The sequence below is a fragment of the Cherax quadricarinatus genome, chromosome 84 (genome assembly GCF_038502225.1).
Source record: "Cherax quadricarinatus isolate ZL_2023a chromosome 84, ASM3850222v1, whole genome shotgun sequence".
NCBI lineage: Eukaryota > Metazoa > Arthropoda > Malacostraca > Decapoda > Parastacidae > Cherax > Cherax quadricarinatus.
This window is the reverse complement of record NC_091375.1, coordinates 13066015-13086582: the sequence shown is the minus strand read 5'-3', so window position 1 is coordinate 13086582 and position 20568 is coordinate 13066015. Positions and strand designations below refer to the sequence as shown.

At 41.1% G+C, this 20568-nt stretch overlaps 1 protein-coding gene across 5 annotated transcripts in view; it reads left to right on the top strand.

Moving 5' to 3' along the window:
* Nucleotides 1-20568, top strand: part of LOC128704323 (transcription factor GATA-4) — a 331788-nt gene that overhangs the window by 274091 nt on the left and 37129 nt on the right. For all 5 annotated transcript variants that reach the window (XM_053799481.2, XM_053799480.2, XM_070103138.1 and 2 more), the window contains exon 3: nt 1847-3073. In XM_053799481.2, coding sequence (XP_053655456.1) covers nt 2701-3073 — 373 coding nt within the window. In that variant the 5' untranslated portion in view covers nt 1847-2700. The remainder of the gene's footprint in view (nt 1-1846; nt 3074-20568) is intronic.

Here is a 20568-nt window from a genome sequence, read left to right as displayed (position 1 = left end):
CTCCACATCACCATCACTCACATCCAGACCCATGGACCTGCCCAGAGAGACAATATCCTCCACTATAGACAGCCTCGAAGCCCTCAAAGTCCCTTTCAGTCACTGCTGCTGGCCACAAATTTCTCCAAGCAGAGTTTATTGTTCTATATGAAATTTCCTGCCAGGCTTTGTCAGTGAAAGTTATGCAATGGGGCGATAGTAAGGTGATCTTTCCAAAACTCTCAGGGTTAACTCTGTATCAGAGGTCACTTCAAAGCACCTCAGGAATATTGCTTTAGTGTAGAGTTTCTTGAAATTACTGATGACCTGCTGATCTATGGCCTGAATGAGAGGAGTCGTGTTAGGAGGGAGAAACTTTACAGTGATGAAGTCAAACTCCGGCAGCACATAGTCCTGCAAGCTTGGAGGGTGAGCTGAAGCATTGTCCATTATGAGGAGGGCCTTCAGAGGCGGATTTTCTCCACTAAATAACTGTTCACTCTTGTCCCAAACACAACATTAAATCATTCACTGAAATATTCTCTGGTTACCCAAGCCTTGCTGTTTGACCTCCACATTACAGGTAACTGAGTTTTCTGCACGTTATGTTTTTTGAAGGTCCTCGAGTTTTCAGAGTGGTAGAATAGTAGAGGGTTCAGTTTGCAATCCCCAGTTGCATTGGCACAGAACAAGAGAGTTAACCTATCCTTCATTGGCTTGCGTCCTGGTAATGCCTTCTCCTCTTGTGTAATATAGGGCCTGTTAGGCATTTTCTTCCAAAACAGGTCTGTCTCGTCACAATTAAAAACTTTTTGGGGAACAAAACCTTCAGCCTCCACAAATTCCCCGAACTCTGTAACATAATCATTGGCGGCATCTTTACCATTTTGACCCATACAAGTTCTATCACGCGAGTCGTATTCCAAAGGCCGTATACCAAGCAAAAATTTTCGTGTCCAAACAGGACGTATACCAAGTTGGACTTATTCCAAAGCGGACGTATACCGAGGTACCACTGTATATATATATATATATATATATATATATATATATATATATATATATATATATATATATATATATATATAATGTCGTGCCGAATATGTAAAACTGGTCAGTTAGCAAGAACTCATTTAAAATTAAGTCCTTTCTAAAATTTTCTCTTATACGTTTAAAGACATATTTTTTTCATTAATGTTAATGTAAAAAAATTTAATTTTGCACCAAAAGAATCTTAGAAAACTTACCTAACCTTATTATAGCAAGCGCAATTTATTTTAGCCTAACCCAACTAAATATATTTTAAATACGTTTACAGTAATTTAATACTAAATAAACACAATCAAATATATATTTTTCGTTAGGTTCAGAATGATTTTGGCGAAATTATTGCATACACAAATTTTCACTTGTCCTATATGGCAAGATGAGCGTTGCTATTTAAGCCAAGATCGCAAGTTCTGCCTATTCGGCACGACATTATATATGAACAAATTATTGAAAACGGGACACCACGAGCATATCTCTGCTCCTGTAGCTTCAAATGGGCAATTACTGAAAATTTGCTTTTAATCCCTATTTTGGAGTTAAACTATCGTTGACTGGTGGAGTTCAGAGAAAAAAAAAACAGCCTTAATGACCCTCCTGGAATTAATAGGCTGTAAACCTAACCATAACTTACATTACAAACCTTATCACCAAAGATTACTATGATATTACTGAGTGTAATTACTCTGGTTGTTCTGGCAATTTTTTTTTTTACCGCTGTGTTCTAATTACAAGCTTCTCACATAGAAAATTAGTTGTTATTTCCCCGCTTAACGAAGCTTGATACTAAAAACTAATATATTTTTCTCTCTCTTTACAGGAGCTGCATAGCGTGGAGCCTAACTAGTGCCTTAGTAAATACGACCACTCCCACTAGCCATCAGAGATACACCAAGACCCAATGCCTCCTACCTCGTGCCTTCTTCCTCAGCTGGGAACGTTCCCCGTGCCTTTTGTTTCAACTATGAGCGTTCCTCAAGCATTCTGCCTCAGCTGAGAACGTTCCTCGAGCTTTCTGCCTCTTGATATCAACATTTATTGTGTATTATTAACATTTATTGCGTGTTTTTCCACTGCTGTTAACGTTTTAAACGTGCCTTTTGCCTTTATAGGCTCGTCCCCGGTGCCTTCTATCTCATTTATAAACGTTCCTCGTGCCTTTTGGACGTACACTGAACATACGTGCTTTTATTGCCTACTTAGAACGCAACTATAGACTAAGCAGTGAATGTTGATTGTGCTACCTGTAGTGATTAATCCTAGTTTCTGGGACACTGTGAACGTTGGTAATAATGCTATTTGTGTAGGGAACGTTGCATGTAGTGAACGTTTATTGCACTTTGTATCCGTATAGTGAACATTGCTAGTGCCTTCTTTATCCGTACAGTGAATGCTGGTGGTCTGTTCCATCAGTGTAGTACAACATAGTGAAGAACTGGCATACCACTGTGCCTTCCCGAGTCTTGTAGTGCTTGTGGTGTTAGGCATCAATGTCTTTGCAAAGTTTGTATTATTAAACGTTCGTTTAGTACTGCACCTTATGTACTTGGGAGGAAAGTAAGAGCTCCTGAAGGTGTTGAAGGAGTGGCAGGTGAAGGTGGAGTGAAAACTGGGGTGTTATTGAGAATTGTAGAGCCCCCCGGGCAGTCATTAGTCGGGGTGGATCTACCGGGTATGTTTCCACCTGGAGGCGCAGGTGGGTATGGCCAGGAGGGGGGCCAGAACCTGCTCTCCCCCTCCATGTACACCTCTCATAGTCATACCCACATGCTACCCTACAATTCTTACTCCTCCCAGTTGGTGCAGCCATCCACACCCTCACCCTCCATGTGGCAGTCCTCCACCCACACTGCCCTGGTACCCACAGCTCCGCCCACAGAACAGACCTTCTCCTCGCCTCTGAGCTTTAACTGTGGGCGAGAGGGGTATCTTCAAGGGGCCGGAAGCCAGAGTCTACAGGCACCCTTCAGTTCGTATCCAACGTATGCTCAGATGAACCATGGAATGTGGCGGCATTACGACTCCATGAGTCTTCAAGGTTTTACCAGTGAGTATCACAATTTTAGCCTTATTTACTTATTAAACAAAACCTGCTTGACTATTAATGTTATCAAAAAACCAACAGCGCTGCTACAGTCGCGGAAATGTGGCTATGCCACATATCTAAGTAACAGAAATATATTATTTTTCATCCATTTTTTTCCAAAGCTGGAAAAAATGGATGAACAATGATATATTGGTGAGATCACTTAGATGGAACTCTTTATTTAATAGACAAGTGTTTGTTTTCATTGTGTATGGACATGTTTAATGTATTAACATGTATAATTCATTGGTGTGAATAATGTATTAGTATGCAGTGTATTGTCATGCATAGTGTAGTAGCATTAAACTTCATAATTCAGGAGGGAGAAAGGAACTATACTCTACAACGGGTAGTTATATTTTAAGGTCAGTGTCAGGACACTATCCTGACTTGTTCTTTTATTATCCGTATTCGTCAGGAAACAGGACAAGTGTTTCCTGACATGTCTTAGTCATATAGATGATCCGTGCTATGTTAATGTTCTACACTATACTGACGAATATTATCCAAAGCAAAGAAAATCTAAGCTACGACTGTGACCTGGTCGTTGGTGGTCGTTGGCAGGTCAGCTGCAAGCCACTACTTGACCTAGATCAGGGGTCTTCAAACTGCGACCCGCAACAACTTCAAATATAAATAGCGAAACTTTAATAAACCCTCATTTTCAGTCGCTTATTTATTTAAATTTAATTCATTCATTTATATTTATAAGACTCATTTCTTTGGCCCGCAAAAAATGTGCAAAATATAAACTGTGGCACCGACGGTGGCAAGTTTAGTGACCCCAGCCCTAAATTAACGTCCAAGTATCCCGTTCTTCTTGTTGATTCGCCGGTATTCTCCCGGCCCGGGCCTTTTCCAAGTGGTGGCCCGGCCTTGGCTCCCTGTCTAGGGAGTGTCTGACTGAGACCTAAGTCTCCCATGGGAGGAGGCACAAGTACCTCCTCATCTTTGGGACCAACTGTCCCCAGGCCTAATCATCATTAAATAAGTCAATAAAAATTAACATTTTATCTGTTTCTGTGTAATAAAACAATAAAAATGCAGGAAAAAAATTAGAGAAATAAAAGTGAATAATATAATGTCCCAAATTGTTATAAAATACCCCAGACTTTCATAAATATAAAATACTCAGACATTTAGCTATATAAAACAACCCAGACTTTTATAATTATGGAATATCGTACACTTATAAATACTGAATATATAAATATACTCCAAATCATTACAAATATAATATAAATAAGTTTGAGTGTCTTTAAGGAGCCTAGCAACAGCGGGGGTCCCACACGAGCATGACCGGTTAAGGCATTAGCTTGGCAGGTTATACAATCGGCTATACATTTACCCATGTAATGAGCCAAGTAAATTAGCCTCATTCAACTCCTGTATAGATGTGACAGCTGGAATTAGCACATTTATAGTGGGAGAAGTCCAGTGTGACAGTGAATCGCTGTGCAGCTGTAGTTCAGTGTTGTGAACTGTGGCTCTATCTAGTACAGGTGTGGCTCTGTAGTTCAGTGTTATAGAGTGTTTCACAGCTGTGGCTCTATATAGGTCTTTGTTCGTCTCATAATATTAATTACTTCGTTTAAATTTTAAGGAACCAGCGTCTATTAAGTTATTTAATAACTGGTTATGGATAATATCTTCCACTTGGCCAGAGCCCAGACCCAACCTTTTTGGAAATGAGATCAGAGGATTAAAAATGTATTAACAAGCGCCTGTGAAAGTAAATTTGTCTATGGTGAATGAAAGTAGAGGTTTGCAAGATTTACCTGCCAACTTACGTGTTAATGAGGCAAAAGAGAAAATCAGCAATCCTTTCATTTCACACACACCTGACAGGAGGGATATGTGGGGCTGCGGGCCAGCAACAGCAACAGCCTGGTTGACCAAGCAACCACCAGACGAGCCTTTCCAATGGCCGGGATCCAGGAGTAGAAAACTCTGAATTCATCAAAGGTATATCAGAGGTAACGGTACCTCTCGAAATGGTTGGCATTTACCATACCACTACATTTTTTTAATATGCCTGGAGATAGTTCCGGGGGTCAACGCCCCCGTGGCCCGGTCTGTGACCAGCCGGTATATTGTCTGTGTAAAGTAGGTGTTAATCAGCTGTTATTAATGGCCTGTAGGGGGGGGGGTAAGAAAGGTCGTAGTAGTATACCATAAATACCTGAGGTATCACAGCTCTTAGGTTGTAAATCATCTGGTATCATTACATTCATGATACACAGTACTAACATTTTGCTTAAGAGATGTGCAACACATATCTTTATTGAGAGACGTTTCCCCAACCAGTGACTTTTTCAGTTCGATATAGCCAGTATATACTGGAGACAGTGGCAGTAGAGAGGGACAATTACTGGAGACAGTGACAGCAGAGAGGGACAATTACTGGAGACAGTGGTAGCAGAGAGGGACAATTACTGGAGACAGTGGCAGCAGAGAGGGATAATTACTGGAGACAGTGGCAGCAGAGAGGGATAATTACTGGAGACAGTGGCAGCAGAGAGGGATAATTACTGGAGACAGTGGCAGCAGAGAGGGATAATTACTGGAGACAGTGGCAGCAGAGAGGGATAATTACTGGAGACAGTGGCAGCAGAGAGGGATAATTACTGGAGACAGTGGCAGCAGAGAGGGATAATTACTGGAGACAGTGGTAGGAATGAGGGGGATAATTTTGATGTGTTCAGTTCCTTAGCCGCGATAGAAGCTAAGGGGTCGAACACCCTTGTGTCTAGCATGTCATTAGCATCAAATGATATCCTCTTTTAACTTTTAAAGTGGTGGCCTGCTAAGCCAGCGGAAGGTCTCGGTCAGTTAACTAAAAGTTCCAGTGATTTTTCATTATGTGAATAAAACCCGCGTCATAGGGCACATAACTTGTTTCCTGACGAATTGTACCTAACTTGAACACGTATTAAATCTGAGGACTGAACGCCTCAAAATTCTGCTGCTTTTACTGTTTCATTATATATTCTTTCCCGGTTTGATGCAGTAGCCTCCACAAGCAGTATATATATTATTATAACCACGAACGAGTGGTATTTAATCAATAACAACACTGCGACTAGCCGAGGATAATTACAACATGTAGTATACTTTATCTTGGTTACCGATGTTTCACCTGGACACCAGGCTTTTTCAGTCGAATACAGAGGCGACTTTTATAGTTGAGACTGTAGAAGACGTGGAGAAGTAATTTACAGGTATTTATTCACCACCTATTGCACCTCTCAAGCTTCAGTAAAAGAGTCCTCCGTCAAGCTTCTGCTTTAGATAGATCAACGCCCAGAGGTTAAACACCTCAAAATTACCTCGCGATTTCTTCCACTGTAAAGTCACCTATGTATTAGGCGAAGCATTTCGGCTATAAGGATACCCAAGTGTTGCATGTGTCTTATTTATCAACTTATCTAAATGTTTGGAAAGTGATAAGTTTTCTTGGTCATACTGCACGTTTATGTTCAGTCAGACGTTTGTAAAAAGCTTCGAGCTGGCTGACAGTATATATACTATGATACAGTTATTACAGGGGATAATATAAACACCTGGTGCTTCAGCAGACATGGTTCTTGTGTTTATAAAAAGCAAGTGCTGAGTTTATTAGGGTATATAAAAATTTGAGATTTTTATTATATCTGTTCTCTTGATCACAAGACACCAACCACTAACTGTATCGTCTCCTTGTTTAGTCGTGACTGCTATAGTGTAGAAGTTCTTAGCTTTTTTTTTTTGTAGAGCAGTTTGTAAGAGCCAGTCAGGAAGCCTAAAGCTTTGAATTGTTTCCAGATGGTATCCTTTTCTTAGTCTCTTATGTGTGTTGCCTCCTGCCTCGATTGTATATTTTGCAGATGAAGACGCCAGTTGTAAGTCGAAATATGAAGTCTTACATTGCTATTTTGTTGTTTATATGTAAGATTCCTTTCAGCATATATATATATATATATATATATATATATATATATATATATATATATATATATATATATATATAATATAGTGTTTGTGTGTGTGTTAATGTGTGTTGAACGTGTCTTGGGAAGCCTGTTGTGAACGGTGTCCAGGGCACTAATGGATCAACACACAACTCTATCATGACTACTCCCCATGAACCAGTATTTATCATCGACATACATCTTTGAGAAGTGACGGAGAATGTTTTTATAACTTGATCTTCCAAGAGGGCTACCACCGCCCTGCCTGATTTGAATCTAAATACCAGCCGATATGTCCATTAGTGAGGTGTGAAGTGGCGAGGCTACCGTGTTCTCTCCATCAGTGCCCCGGAGCTTGTCTCTTTCCTTAGTACTTGTATATGTCTCGTTGTGTTGTACTATTGTACTAGAGAGAACATTTCTTTTCATCAACGTATTTGACAATAATGCCAAGACGTGTATGTTTTTAGCTCAAGATTATCAGCCTTTTAATTCAAGACGAAACGGTCAAACAGAAAAAATCTCCATTTTCTTTTCCAATTTTTTTAGTTAAGACACAGGACATATTGAGTAAATATCCTAAGCTCTCATGTGACAAAGAAACAAATTTTAGATGCACGGCATATCCCGATGTACTTAACCTTTCTAGGGTCAAAATTTTAGATATACGGCATATCCTGATATACTTCGTTACCTTTTCTAGGATCTAGTTCCTAGTCCTCTTGTGTATCTAGGCAGGTTTGCTACCGTTCATAAGATGGCAATGGGGTGCCTAATGAACTAGCCATTGTAGTCTCAAAAATCATCTAATTCTCGTATTGTTATTACATATGTTCTTTAATTAATATGATATACAAATTATTAATATGCCAACCAATCTGAAGAAAGTCAACCTAAAGCTAACCTTGTTTAAGTTAACATAATTAACTTGAGTCATCGTCCCAAGCTATACAGAATGGAAACTAAAATATTTCTTCACAATTCGAACCGTAGACAGCTGAAATAAAAGCCAAAAAGTATTAGTATGTTCTAAAAAAAACCCACCTGGAATATAAATAGCCATAATAGCAAAGTTCTTTCTCTTCCTTGAATTATATGTGATTTCCTCCCATTTTTCCCGATAGGTTTAGCGATTCCCCGTGACTAATAATAATAATAATAATAATAATAATAATAATAATAATAATAATAAATTGCCCGAAGCTAAAAATATATAATCACACAAATATCACAAGTGCACTAAAGGCAGGAAAAAGCGTGCAGTTTAAAAACTGAAAATAATCTGCAAATAATTGCAGGTGTTCAAGATAGGCAAAGAAAATGAAGTATGTATATCTCCCTCACACGTATAGCCTCTTAAAACACCTCCTAGTATCTGATATATGTTTTACCTGTTTGTGGTTTCGGGAAACATTGCCCCTTGTAGCTAGGTCGACTTAATTGGAAAAGAAATATTACAGTAATAAGAACGTTTTTAATTAGTGTGGAAAGCTGTCAGTTTCACATGGGTCATTAAGACTGCAAGTTACCTCTACGTTAATGTCAGAAATCTTTGAATGTCTGCATAAAGAATAATATAAACTATCATTGTAAATACACTTGAGATATACACACCTCTGAGCGGCTAGAGATATACACCTCTGTGTGTATGCAAGTGTATACATTGTAATAAAGTTGGTAGAATTACCGACAATATGTAAAGTAAAAGGACACAAGTGCAACTAATGTGACATTTTATTGTGGCAACGTTTCGCTCTCCAGGAGCTTTATCAAGCTCCTTTTATTATGTATGCACTTTACAAAGTGCATACATAATAAAACTATAGTAGTGAACTATATGGGTGAACAGTAGTGGGTGTATAAGCTGGTGTATACACTGCTGACAATGTCTTGGACATTTCACCCTCCTTGACTGAAGAGCGACCGGTTTGCCTGCCTGATAACACTCCCAGGTTGACTTAAATCTGACACCACGCAATAATCCTTACTTAATAACATTATCTGTCATTGAGGAAGTCTTTCAAGATCGTGGAGCTGCCTGCTTCAAGATGCTTGCTGCTTTTGCTGCCTTAAATATCTTAGCTATTCTAGTATCACTAGTTTTTATTTAAAGTTTATCATAGTTACCCATTGATTTGCTTCGAGTGCTCATGTTTTCCTTTTGTGTGTATATGAGAGAGTTCAATTGACCAAGCTAGGTATGTACACAGTTCATGCCTGATTGGTCTATAGGTGGGCTGATCAATCAGGTTTAAAGCCGATCGACTATTCAAGGGATCACTAACACTGAGACACCTAACATCTCTCGGTGTATATACCCTGTCAATTATTTTTCGCCTATCCTAGACTTCGCGTTTGGTCTGTTCCTGTTATGTTTGTTACGGGAATGTAACACATTTCCTTTATGGTCAAAGATGATATATAAAGACAGATATGTAAATGAGACTAAATTGCAGCACTTGAACATTTATTATGGAAATATTTCGCTCACTGTCCAATACTGAGAAAAATAAACTAAACCATACCACGGGTGGGATTTGAACCCGCGGTCAGAGTGTCTCAAAACTCCAGACCATCGCGTCGTGTCATTACGATTTCGTGAGTCAAAAATAGGTGGGACAGAGTATGTATAGGTGAGATAGCGAGGTGTAGAAGGCAAAGATGGTCATGGCCTTGAGAGAGCGGTGTCAGGCACTGAAGCTACCTCATTGCCGTGTTTTGACATGTAATATTAAATCATTGTCAGTGCATTAATGATATGCAATACCGACAGGCAGATTTTTATTCACCAGTATAAATTTAGCCAAGGTCCCCGACAAGCTAAAACTACTAAGTGTTCTGAGCGATTGTATTGTACGTGGCAATTAATACTGACTCCATAAAGCTTGAAAGTTGTCTTAGTATTCGACGGAGCAAGCCTGCTGCCCAGGCGAAATGTTTCGACGATAGACACCCAAGTGAATCAATGTAAATAAGTCTTGACTTTTTGGGGGGTCACTATGTTTAAAACCATTAAAATTGTGTAAACTCGTACCTCAGTAAACTTGCTAACAAGGGTAGTTAGTGACCCACTACCTGGGTAGTTTGTGAGAGAAATGTGTTGACCTACGAAGTGTCCAGTTATAGCAGCGTACTGAATGGCTAGTGGTGGTGGTAGTATAGTGGAAGGGGGATAGTGGTGGGTAAAGAGGGCAGTGGCCGCCCTAAGTGGTGAGGTAATACACCAGCCCAGCCTGACTAATAGCACCAGAGAGACACACACACACACACACACACACACACACACACACACACACACACACACACACACACACACACACACACACACACACACACACACACACACACAGACACACAGACACACACAGACACACACAGACACACACATAAACACACACAGACACACACATAAACACACACAGACACACACAGACACACACATAAACACACACAGACACACACAGACACACAGACACACACATAAACACACAGACACAAACACACACAGACACAAACACACACAGACACACACATAAACACACAGACACAAACACACAGACACACAATTGACAGACACACACAGGCACAGACACACACACACACACACACACAGAGTGGGTCTACTAGGCACTGTTGCCACAGATTCAAACATACAAAGATCAAAGTGAGTGTGGAAGCGGGTGTTCAAGAATTACCAGCGTTTGGTTAACAAGTGAAATGTGGGGCACCATACAGTGAGAGTGAAAAAGTTAATTAGCAAAAGGAGAAAGGAAAAATAAAATATACAACAGAACAGAGCGAGGTGAGGAGTCCACACGCACAACCTGGCAATGGGAAAGAGGTAATTGGCCAGCCCTTCGCTCTGAGCTCGCCACCACCGATTGGAATGCTTTTCTCCAAGGGGATGTTGACAACCAAGTGAAAGCCTTCACTGGACACATCCTTAATCTACAACAAGAACACATTCCTCACCGGCAATATGTGACAAAGCCTACAGATCATCCTTGGTTTGGCTTTCGTTGTAGAGAGGCTGCTACTGCTAAGTACAAAGCATGGCGAAGATACAAGAGACATCCTACCACCTATAACAGGAACTTGCACAGGCAAGCCTGTAGGCATATGGGTGACGTTCAAAACTGGGCCATTGCTAAATGGGAGGTGGACACTAAAAGAAAGCTAGCATCAGGTAGGGTAGGCTCCAAAACCTGGTAGTCCCTGGTCAAGGACAGACAAGGTTATCTGCCTGATGAACTCATTCCACCTCTAAATCGACAGGATGGGACCACCGCTACTAGAGTCAAGAGAAGGCGGACCTCTTTGCTGAACACTTTGCTACCAAAATGCAAGTTCCTGATCCAGCAAGGGACCCTCCTTGGCTAGCTGCAAGAACTGTGTCAAAACTGTCAGCGGTGACAATAAGGCAGGAGGAGGTGCATTTCCTTCTTAAATCGCTTGACCAAGAAAAGGCTGTGGGCCCAGACAAGTTGAGCCCAAGATTGCTGAGATGTGCAGACCAGCTAGCAGCATCTCTAACTCGCATCTTTCAGCACTGCCTAGTACAGTATAAATGGCCCTCTCTATGGAAAGAGGCAAATGTAGTCCCTGTTCACAAAAAGAAGAGCAGAGCAGAAATCAGCAACTACAGACCAGTGTCACTTCTGTCAATCACTGGTAAGATCCTTGAGACAATAATCTCAAGACAAATGACAGAGTTTTTTGACACCACTCACTACTTTGTGATCGTCAATATGGCTTCAGGAAAGGTTATTCTGCTGCTGATCTGTTGTTAAACCTCTCCACTAAGTGGCACCAGTCACTGGATGAATCCAAAGTCAGCTGTGTGGTAGCACTGGACATAGGTAGGGAGAGAGACTTGTTAAATAGGATACATCAGCAGTGTGCTGCTAACCGATACTATATGATCGTTACCCTGGGAACAAACGCTGACTGTGATTCCCTGTCATAAAGGTTAGTGGGGGAGACCTTGCCAAGGTGAGAGGAACGGAAGTGAATACTTGAGGGGAGGAGGAGGAGAAAGAAGAGCAGGGGGAGGAGAACGTGGAGGAAGTGGGAAAATAAGGACGAACAGGAAAGAGGAAATAACAGAAGAATAAAAATGAGAAACAGAAACAAAAGCGAGATAGGAGAGGAGAAGGAAGATATACGATGTCAGGATGGTTACTCTCTCTTCTATCCGCTCTTATTCCCCTCACTCTCTCTTCTTGTTCCCCTTCCTCTTATTCTCTCTTATTCCCTTTCTTTGCCATCCCATGAAGGTGTGTAGCTGTTATTGTATTCCTGGGGAAGCGCTAAGCCCTTAGGAGTCATGCAGAGCTTGGGAAACAAAACAATCCGATTTGATTAAATCTGTTTACCTCCCATTCTTCCAGATGACGTTTGATCCTTACGGGCTTAGCGCTTCCTCAAGAATATAATAATTAGCAAGATCCACTGTTATTTGTTAATATATGAACTGTTAAGTAACAAGGTTTGCACTGTGTGTGTGTGTGTGTGTGTGTGTGTGTGTGTTACCAGACTTTGTCACCTCTGGCAGTTGTGGAGACGCTTTGTGGGTAAACTGACGAGTTATCGTAAATACAGCTATGAGTTATCGTACACGTGCATGAATTATCGTATACTTGAATTAATGTTAATTTAAATAGTCATGCGTTATTGTGTGCTCATGCTTGAGTTGTTGTAAATACAGTCGAAAGTTATCACAGACACGGGTGAGTTATCATAAATACAGTCATACATTAGCGTCAACACACTCTTGGAAGTGGGGATGACGCTATCAGCACAGCAGGATAAAAACGCGAGGGGAATCCAATACCCTTGTGACTGGAGCAGAAGGCACTTGAATCTCCCTGGCTTCAGGTGCTGCTCTCAACCAGTTGACAAGAGAAGTTCTCATTCATAGGTGCCTCGTGTTAGTCAGCAGGGCGATCGTAATCCCCGCTTACTCCTTGTTTACACACACACACACACACACACACACACACACACACACACAGGACAGAAGGGTCAGGGGAGACATGATAACGACATATAAAATACTGCGCGGAATAAACGAGGTGGACAAAGGATGTTCCAGAGATGGGACACAGAAACAAGAGGTCACAATTGGAAGCTGAAAACTGAGGTGAGTCAAAGGGATGTTAGGAAGTATTTCTTCAGCCGTACAGTAATCAGTAAGTGGAATAGTCTGGCAAGTGACGTAGTGAAGGCAGGAACCATACATATTTTTAAGACAAGGTATGATAAAGCTGATGGAGCAGGGAGAGTGAGGACCTAGTAGCAGTCATTGAAGAGGCGGGGCCAGGAGCTATGAATCGACCTCTGTAACCACAAATAGGTGAGTACACACACACAGGTACGTTTTAAGAGCAGCTATGATAGGGCGCTGGAGTCTAGGAAGGAGTGAATCTGGCTAGCGGCAAGTTGAGAGGCAAAGCCAAAAGGAAGTTTATTTAAGCATAGTACAATTATCATAGTCTAAATTACCAAGGGTAACCCAAAAAAATCTGTGACTATTTCTCTGCAAGTGTTGTAAAAAATATGTTGGAGAAACGCCGTTAGAGAAACATTTGTTAAACTATAGCCTACTGACCAGCAAAACCTTTGTTAAACTATAGCCTACTGACCAGCAAAAAAAAAAAAAAAGATTTTTTTTCAGTCTCCAAATTCAAATATATTTGTGTATATAACAGTCACAGAAGCAACAGAAACTATATGTTGACAATTGTAAAATTTATGCAAAATGAACCAAAATTACTCTAAATCTTGACTAAATGATTTGGATAAATTGAGCAGAGTTAAAGATGGATGATAGAACATAATGTGGATAAATTCAGTGTAATGAAAACGGCAGAGTAAAATTAAGCAATAGAAATAAGACTTGTGCCATAATATGGAAAGTATCGGAGAGAGGCATTAAAAAAAATTGAAACGAAGATTATGTAAACAAAATTGTGAGAAATTGATATGCTAAACGGGAAGATTATAATAGGTTTCGTATATGTAGATATGAACGAGAGAGAGAGAGAGAGAGAGAGAGAGAGAGAGGGGGGGAGAGAGAGGGAGGAAGGGAGGGGGGACGGAAAGAGTTTCCATCGTTAAAACTCGACTCATTTCCTCAAACACAAAGTTATCACTACATCTATTGAATGCCTCTTCTGACATTTCCCATACCCATCACTGCCTATTTCTCCTCCCTGGGTACTGGTGGCATTTCCCCCTACCACTCACCCCCTCCTCCCACATGGGCACTTCCCCTCTGGCTCCTATCCTTCTATTTCCTTTCCTTGATATTAATGAATCTGGCATTATATGCTGGGCACTACAACACTGCTGCTTATATCTGAAAGTGAGGGTAGAGGACACGGTAATAAGACACGAGAAGAAAGTAGGTGAACAGGCGAAGAATGACAATGAGAAACCTTACCACGGGCGGGATTGAACCCGCGGTCAGAGAGTCTCAAAACTCCAGACCGTCGCGTTAGCCACTGGACCAGCTAGCCACAATAAGATACATCCAACTAGGTATATTTCTGCACCATAGGAAGGTTAGCATAGGCACCACTGTGACCACAAATGCAAGTTTTTACAGACGAATCTCCAGCTAGCGTGGCCGTGACGAACTCGAGCTCAAGTCCCCTCACTGCCGTCAACATGACTCACGAAATCGTAATGACACGATTTCGTGAGTGATGACAGTGAGGTATGTCAAGAACTGACGGATCAAAGTGGTCCTTGCTAAGATTCTGGGTAGGTTGTTCAGCTGTGCCGCTGACAATACTGAAGAAAAGACACAAGTTGCTTTCAGAGTGATAGATACTACACAGTCAAACGTTGTCGTAAGCTTCTCTCTCCAGTGTGTATTTTATAGTGAAACGTTATTCCATAGTAAGCTTGTTATGCTACGATTCTTGACAATCTGGGGAGATACCAGGAGAGAGAGAGAGAGAGAGAGAGGAGATATCTCTTACTTTAAAAAGTGAGATATCTTAAGACATTTAGATGTGACAAAAGCGGTAGGACTAGACAACCTATCACCTTGGGTATTGAGAGAAGGAACAAATGAACCATATAACTCCTTAACAAAAGTATATTTTACCGGGAAAGAGAAGTCTATATGCGTGATAGATATATAACAGAAAAGTTGCAGCACTCCTGTCAACTTACCACTGTACATTAAATTGATGGAAATGACGCATCTGCGGGAAAACTGCAAAACTGCCACCATGATGTCTGTATAGAAATGCACATGCATGCTGATGGCTTTCTTTTGTGCTTAACAATATTATATTACATGTAAACTACATTTGTATACAGCACAAAGAAATTAATTTGTTTGAGACATAAAACGAAATTATAGTTTTTCTGTACTTAGTGATTTGTCTATCCTAGGTACTGGTCACGTGAGACTTGTCATAGCTACTCTTAAAACTGTGTCGAGTTCTCCACCACCACTTTCACATCCAATTCCTTCCATTTTTCTATTATCCTGAGAGTAAATGCTTCCTAACGTCTTTCTGGCTCATTAGTGTTGCAGTGTTCCTTCTTTCTTATGTTCTTAAATTCCATCCGTTTCCCCATGTACCTAGTCCATACGTGTCCCCTTTATACCCATGTCCCCTTGTACCTGTTTCATGCATGTCCCTTGTACCTGCTTCTCGCTTAGTAAAATTAAGTTCTTATCATTTTGATTAATTCCGTTGAGTATTTTATACCTCGTAATCACAGCTTCTTCCAGGGTCGTCAGGACCAAAGTATTTAATTTCACTCAATAATGCATCCACTTAACTCTAGCACAACACTGGTTAACAAGCATTGCACGGTGTCCCGTAGTTCCCCTGTACGGATGAAAACATTGGGGCGTGTTTCCACAAGACACCTGCTGTCCCTGTTTACCTAGTAGTCAAGTAGGTGCCTGGGTGTTAGCCGACTAGTGTGGGTCGCATCCTGGAGACAAAATTAATCTTAGTTGCCCGAAATGCTCTGCATAACTAGGGACTTTCTGTATAGTATGTCATTGATGTCAGCTATGGTCTGTATAAGTTGTATAATGTATTTGTAGAAATAAAGATTATTATTATTATTATTATTATTATTATTATTATTATTATTATTATTATTATTATTATTATTATTATTATTATTATTATTATTTTCAAATTTTTGAACATGCTTAATCAGATGGGAACTCCAAGCTGATGCTACATATTTTAAGATGGGCCGGAAGTATGTTGTGTACAGAATCCTGAAAGATTTTTTGTTGAGATTCCTGAAGGCTATTCTAAGATCTGCTAGTCCAATTAGGCTGCTAAAGTCATGTGTTCTCTTCCGGGGATATGATCGGTGTGATGCTTACTCCTAGATCCTTTTCTTTCATTGAGAACTACAGTTTATTACCTCGCAGTCAGCATTACGTCTCCAGCCTCCCCTCTCCTTCAGATTCCATAAACTTGCACTTGTTTGGGTTGAACTCAGAGGAAGCCACGTGCTTAATCACTCTTGTTTCTAACTTGTCAAAATCTTGAGGAAGACCCCTCAACTCTTCTCTGCTGTTTGTGTTATTCTTAATAGTGTTACATCATTGTATGTGTGTGTGTGTGTGTGTGTGCACTCACCTAGTTGTACTCATTTATTTGCGGTTACAGGGGTCTAATCGTAGCTCGTGTGTGTGTGTGTGTGTGTGTGTGTGTGTGTGTGTGTGTGTAAGTGCGTCATCCCTGTGTTGAACCCACACACACACACAACCACCGTGTCTGAACAAACAATTTAATGTTTGTATTTTGCCACTCATCACCAGGGCTCAGTCGTTGCTTGTTACAGGCCCACTGTGAACACACACACACACACACACACACATACACACGCGCGCACACACACACACACACACACACACACACACACACACACACACACACACACACACACACACACACACACACATACACACACACATACACACACACACACACATACACACACACACACACATTATATATATATACACACACACGCATACACACACATTATATATATATACATATACACGCATACACATACACGCGTACGCATGCATGCATCTCAGGTTGAACTTGACTGTATATGTCTAATACCTGGATGAGTGACCGTGCGAATCCCACCCCTTCCCTTGAGTAGACCTGGAATTTCACTTCCAGTGACCTGATTGCTGTGACCTGCCAAGGTATAGGAGAACCAAACACACAGAAGCAGTAGAAGGGTATCCAAACATCAACACCTTCAGACGAAAACAAATACGGGGGAACTAACTAATCGTCAAGACGTCCAGTCACACAAGAAACAAACAGCAAGGTGTACAAACACCAATAAAGCAGGAAAACAAGAGTATGACCTGCGTAAACAATAGTACTCAAACAAGATGAGAGTCATACAAACAAAGAGAAACATTCATCCAAAGAAGGTGATTGAAGCAATCCTGCAAACAAGCCGAGAGAAAGTCCTACAATCAAGCTGAGTCATACAAAGAAAGTGTTACAAACAAGGTGGTAGTCGCTCAAACAATCAAACAAGGTAAGAAAGTCGTACAAACAAGGTGAGAGAAACAGCAAACTAGCAAGAAAGTGAAAGCTCTACAGATTAACGAGAGCTGAGATAAACAGTCAAGCAATCAAACGAGGTGAGAGAAGCAAACAGAGAGTTGGTTTAAAACAGGGACGAACACCCGCTGCCAACACCCAACCACAACAGTCAGACAAACACACACAAGCTTGCTACCAACAAACAACAAACTCGAGGCTAATACAAACACAAGCACGGGTCTCTCTCTCTCTCTCTCCCACCCTCCATGTTTTGGTGTGAGTTATGGAAGTGATCGTGGTAGAGAGAGAGAGAGAGAGAGAGATAGAGAGGAGGGAGGAGAGAGGAGGGAGGGGGGAGGGAGGAGGGGGGAAGCGAGGGAGTCAGTGAGAAGTCTTAATGCTTACTGCTCCTGCTGTGCAGGGTTAAGGGTCAAGAACACTACATTGACCACCCCTTCTCTTAGTCACCTTTCTCTTCCTCTCTCTTTCTTTCTATTATTATTATTATTATTATAATAAGTAGTAGTAATAGTACCAACAGCTTGGGTTGTCAGTCAGCCAGATGTGGTTGGGTCCTATCCTGGAAGGGGGCGACGACCCACTCTTAACTGTCATTAAGTGAACATAGCTATCATACCAACCCTCCTATTATACCAGCCCTCCTATCATACCAACCCTATCATACCAACCCTCCTATTATACCAGCCCTCCTATCATACCAACCCTCCTATCATACCAACCCTCCTATTATACCAACCCTCCTATCATACCAACCCTCCTATCATACCAACCCTCCTATTATACCAGCCCTCCTATCATACCAACCCTCCTATCATACCAGCCCTCCTATCATACCAGCCCTCCTATCATACCAACCCTCCTATCATACCAACCCTCCTATCATACCAGCCCTATCATACCAGCCCTCCTATCATACCAGCCCTCCTATCATACCAGCCCTCCTATCATACCAACCCTCCTATCATACTAACCCTCCTATCATACCAACCCTCCTGTCATACCAGCCCTCCTATCATACCAGCCCTCCTATCATACCAACCCTCCTATCATACTATCGTAGGGGTTCTTAAAAGGAGATATCGAGGGTTGAAGGTAGACACACTTGTTGGATGGTAACGATATATTGTCAGACTCTTGTAATGGGAGATGGAGCCCAGCCTTGCAGTGTTCTAACCTGAATGTCTATGCGCCGACTGAGGCCGAGGTAGCTCGCCTCACACTCAAGCTGCATCCCGTGACAGTCACAGGCCTAAGGGGTCTTCTATATAAAGCACATGGATGATACTATGATATGCTATACAACACAGGGCAGCAACTATGCGGACAGCTCGGTCATGTTACGTACCAACCCTCCTATTATACCAACCCTCCTATCATACCAACCCTCCTATCATACCAACCCTCCTATCATACCAACCCTCTTATCATACCAACCCTCCTATCATACCAACCCTCCTATCATACCAACCCTCCTATCATACCAACCCTCCTATCATACCAACCCTCCTATCATACCAACCCTCCTCCCTTCCCCACAAAAATAGCCTAAGACAGAAACAATTTCCATTCACTTCCAAAATCCACATCTTCACTACATTCGTACACCCTAACTGAATGTATATTATTAAACGAAAAAAAATATGAACGAGGGTGAAATATATTTTTGTTGACACTTGTGGGCGGGTATTAGGTTGTTGATATTGATCAGTGGGTGTGGGGTGGAGGTGTCAGCAGCCTCACCTGGGCTCTGAGTAATGACACCTTTATCTCTCTCACCACAATGGTAATTTATTTATTTTTTGCTCTGAGTTGCAGGGAAGCTTTGGTTTATGGTAAGGCTCGTTTAGATTTAGAGAGAGAGAGAGAGAGAGAGAGAGAGAGAGAGAGAGAGAGAGAGAGAATGTGTGTGCGTGCGTGTGTACATACGTAGTTACCTATTTGTAGTTGTTTAGATTTATAAGCTGTACTCGCCTAATTGTGCTCACCTAATAGTGGTTGTAGGGTTGAATCGTAGGTCTTGGCCCCGCCTCTTCACTGGTCGCTACTAGGACCACTCTCTCCCCGCTCCATGAGCTTTATCATACCTCTTTTTAAAGCTATGTATGGATCCTGCCTCTGCCACTTCACTCTCCTGGTTGTTCCACTTCCTGACAACTCTAATGCTGAAGAAATACTTCCTAACATCCCTATGACTCATCTTAGTTTTCAACTTCCAGTTGTGCCCCCTTATTCCTATATCCCATCTCTGAATGTCCCTGTTCACCTTGTCAGTTCTTCTCAGTATTTTGTACGTCATTATCATATCTCCCCTAGCTCTTCAGTTCTTCAAAAGACTTGGGAATAACGATTCTATTTATAGAACAATATAGCAGATGCAACAAAAACCAGAAAAATGATGGTGAATAATGAGAACTTTCAAAACAAGAGAACGCCAGTGATGTTCGTTTTATTTAAATTTGTACTCTCACATTTATAATATAATAATTATTTTTACAAGTACGTGATACAACTTATGCAGACCGTAATGACATCAGTGACATACTATATAGAAAGTCCCTTGTTATATACAGAGCATTTCCCGCAGCTTAGGTTAATTTCGTTTCCCAGGATGCGACCCACACCAGGAAAGATATTAAATCGGGAAAATGTACATAGATGTTTGCTGCCCATTATCAATATACCATTTTAACTTCTGGTGATTTAGTTCAACTCCAGCAGGCTGAGTGCAGCATCTGTAGTCAAGTTGACAGATATTTACCATAAATTAAAAAAAAAAATGAATGTTTATACGCTCTTTTAATCACAAATAAAGGTCATTTTAATTATATTCTACAGCCAGTGACTGGGAAATGGGAGGGAAGGGGTATTTTTTAATGCCTTGGATCTTAAGTCTTCTACCAACATCAGGGTGCCA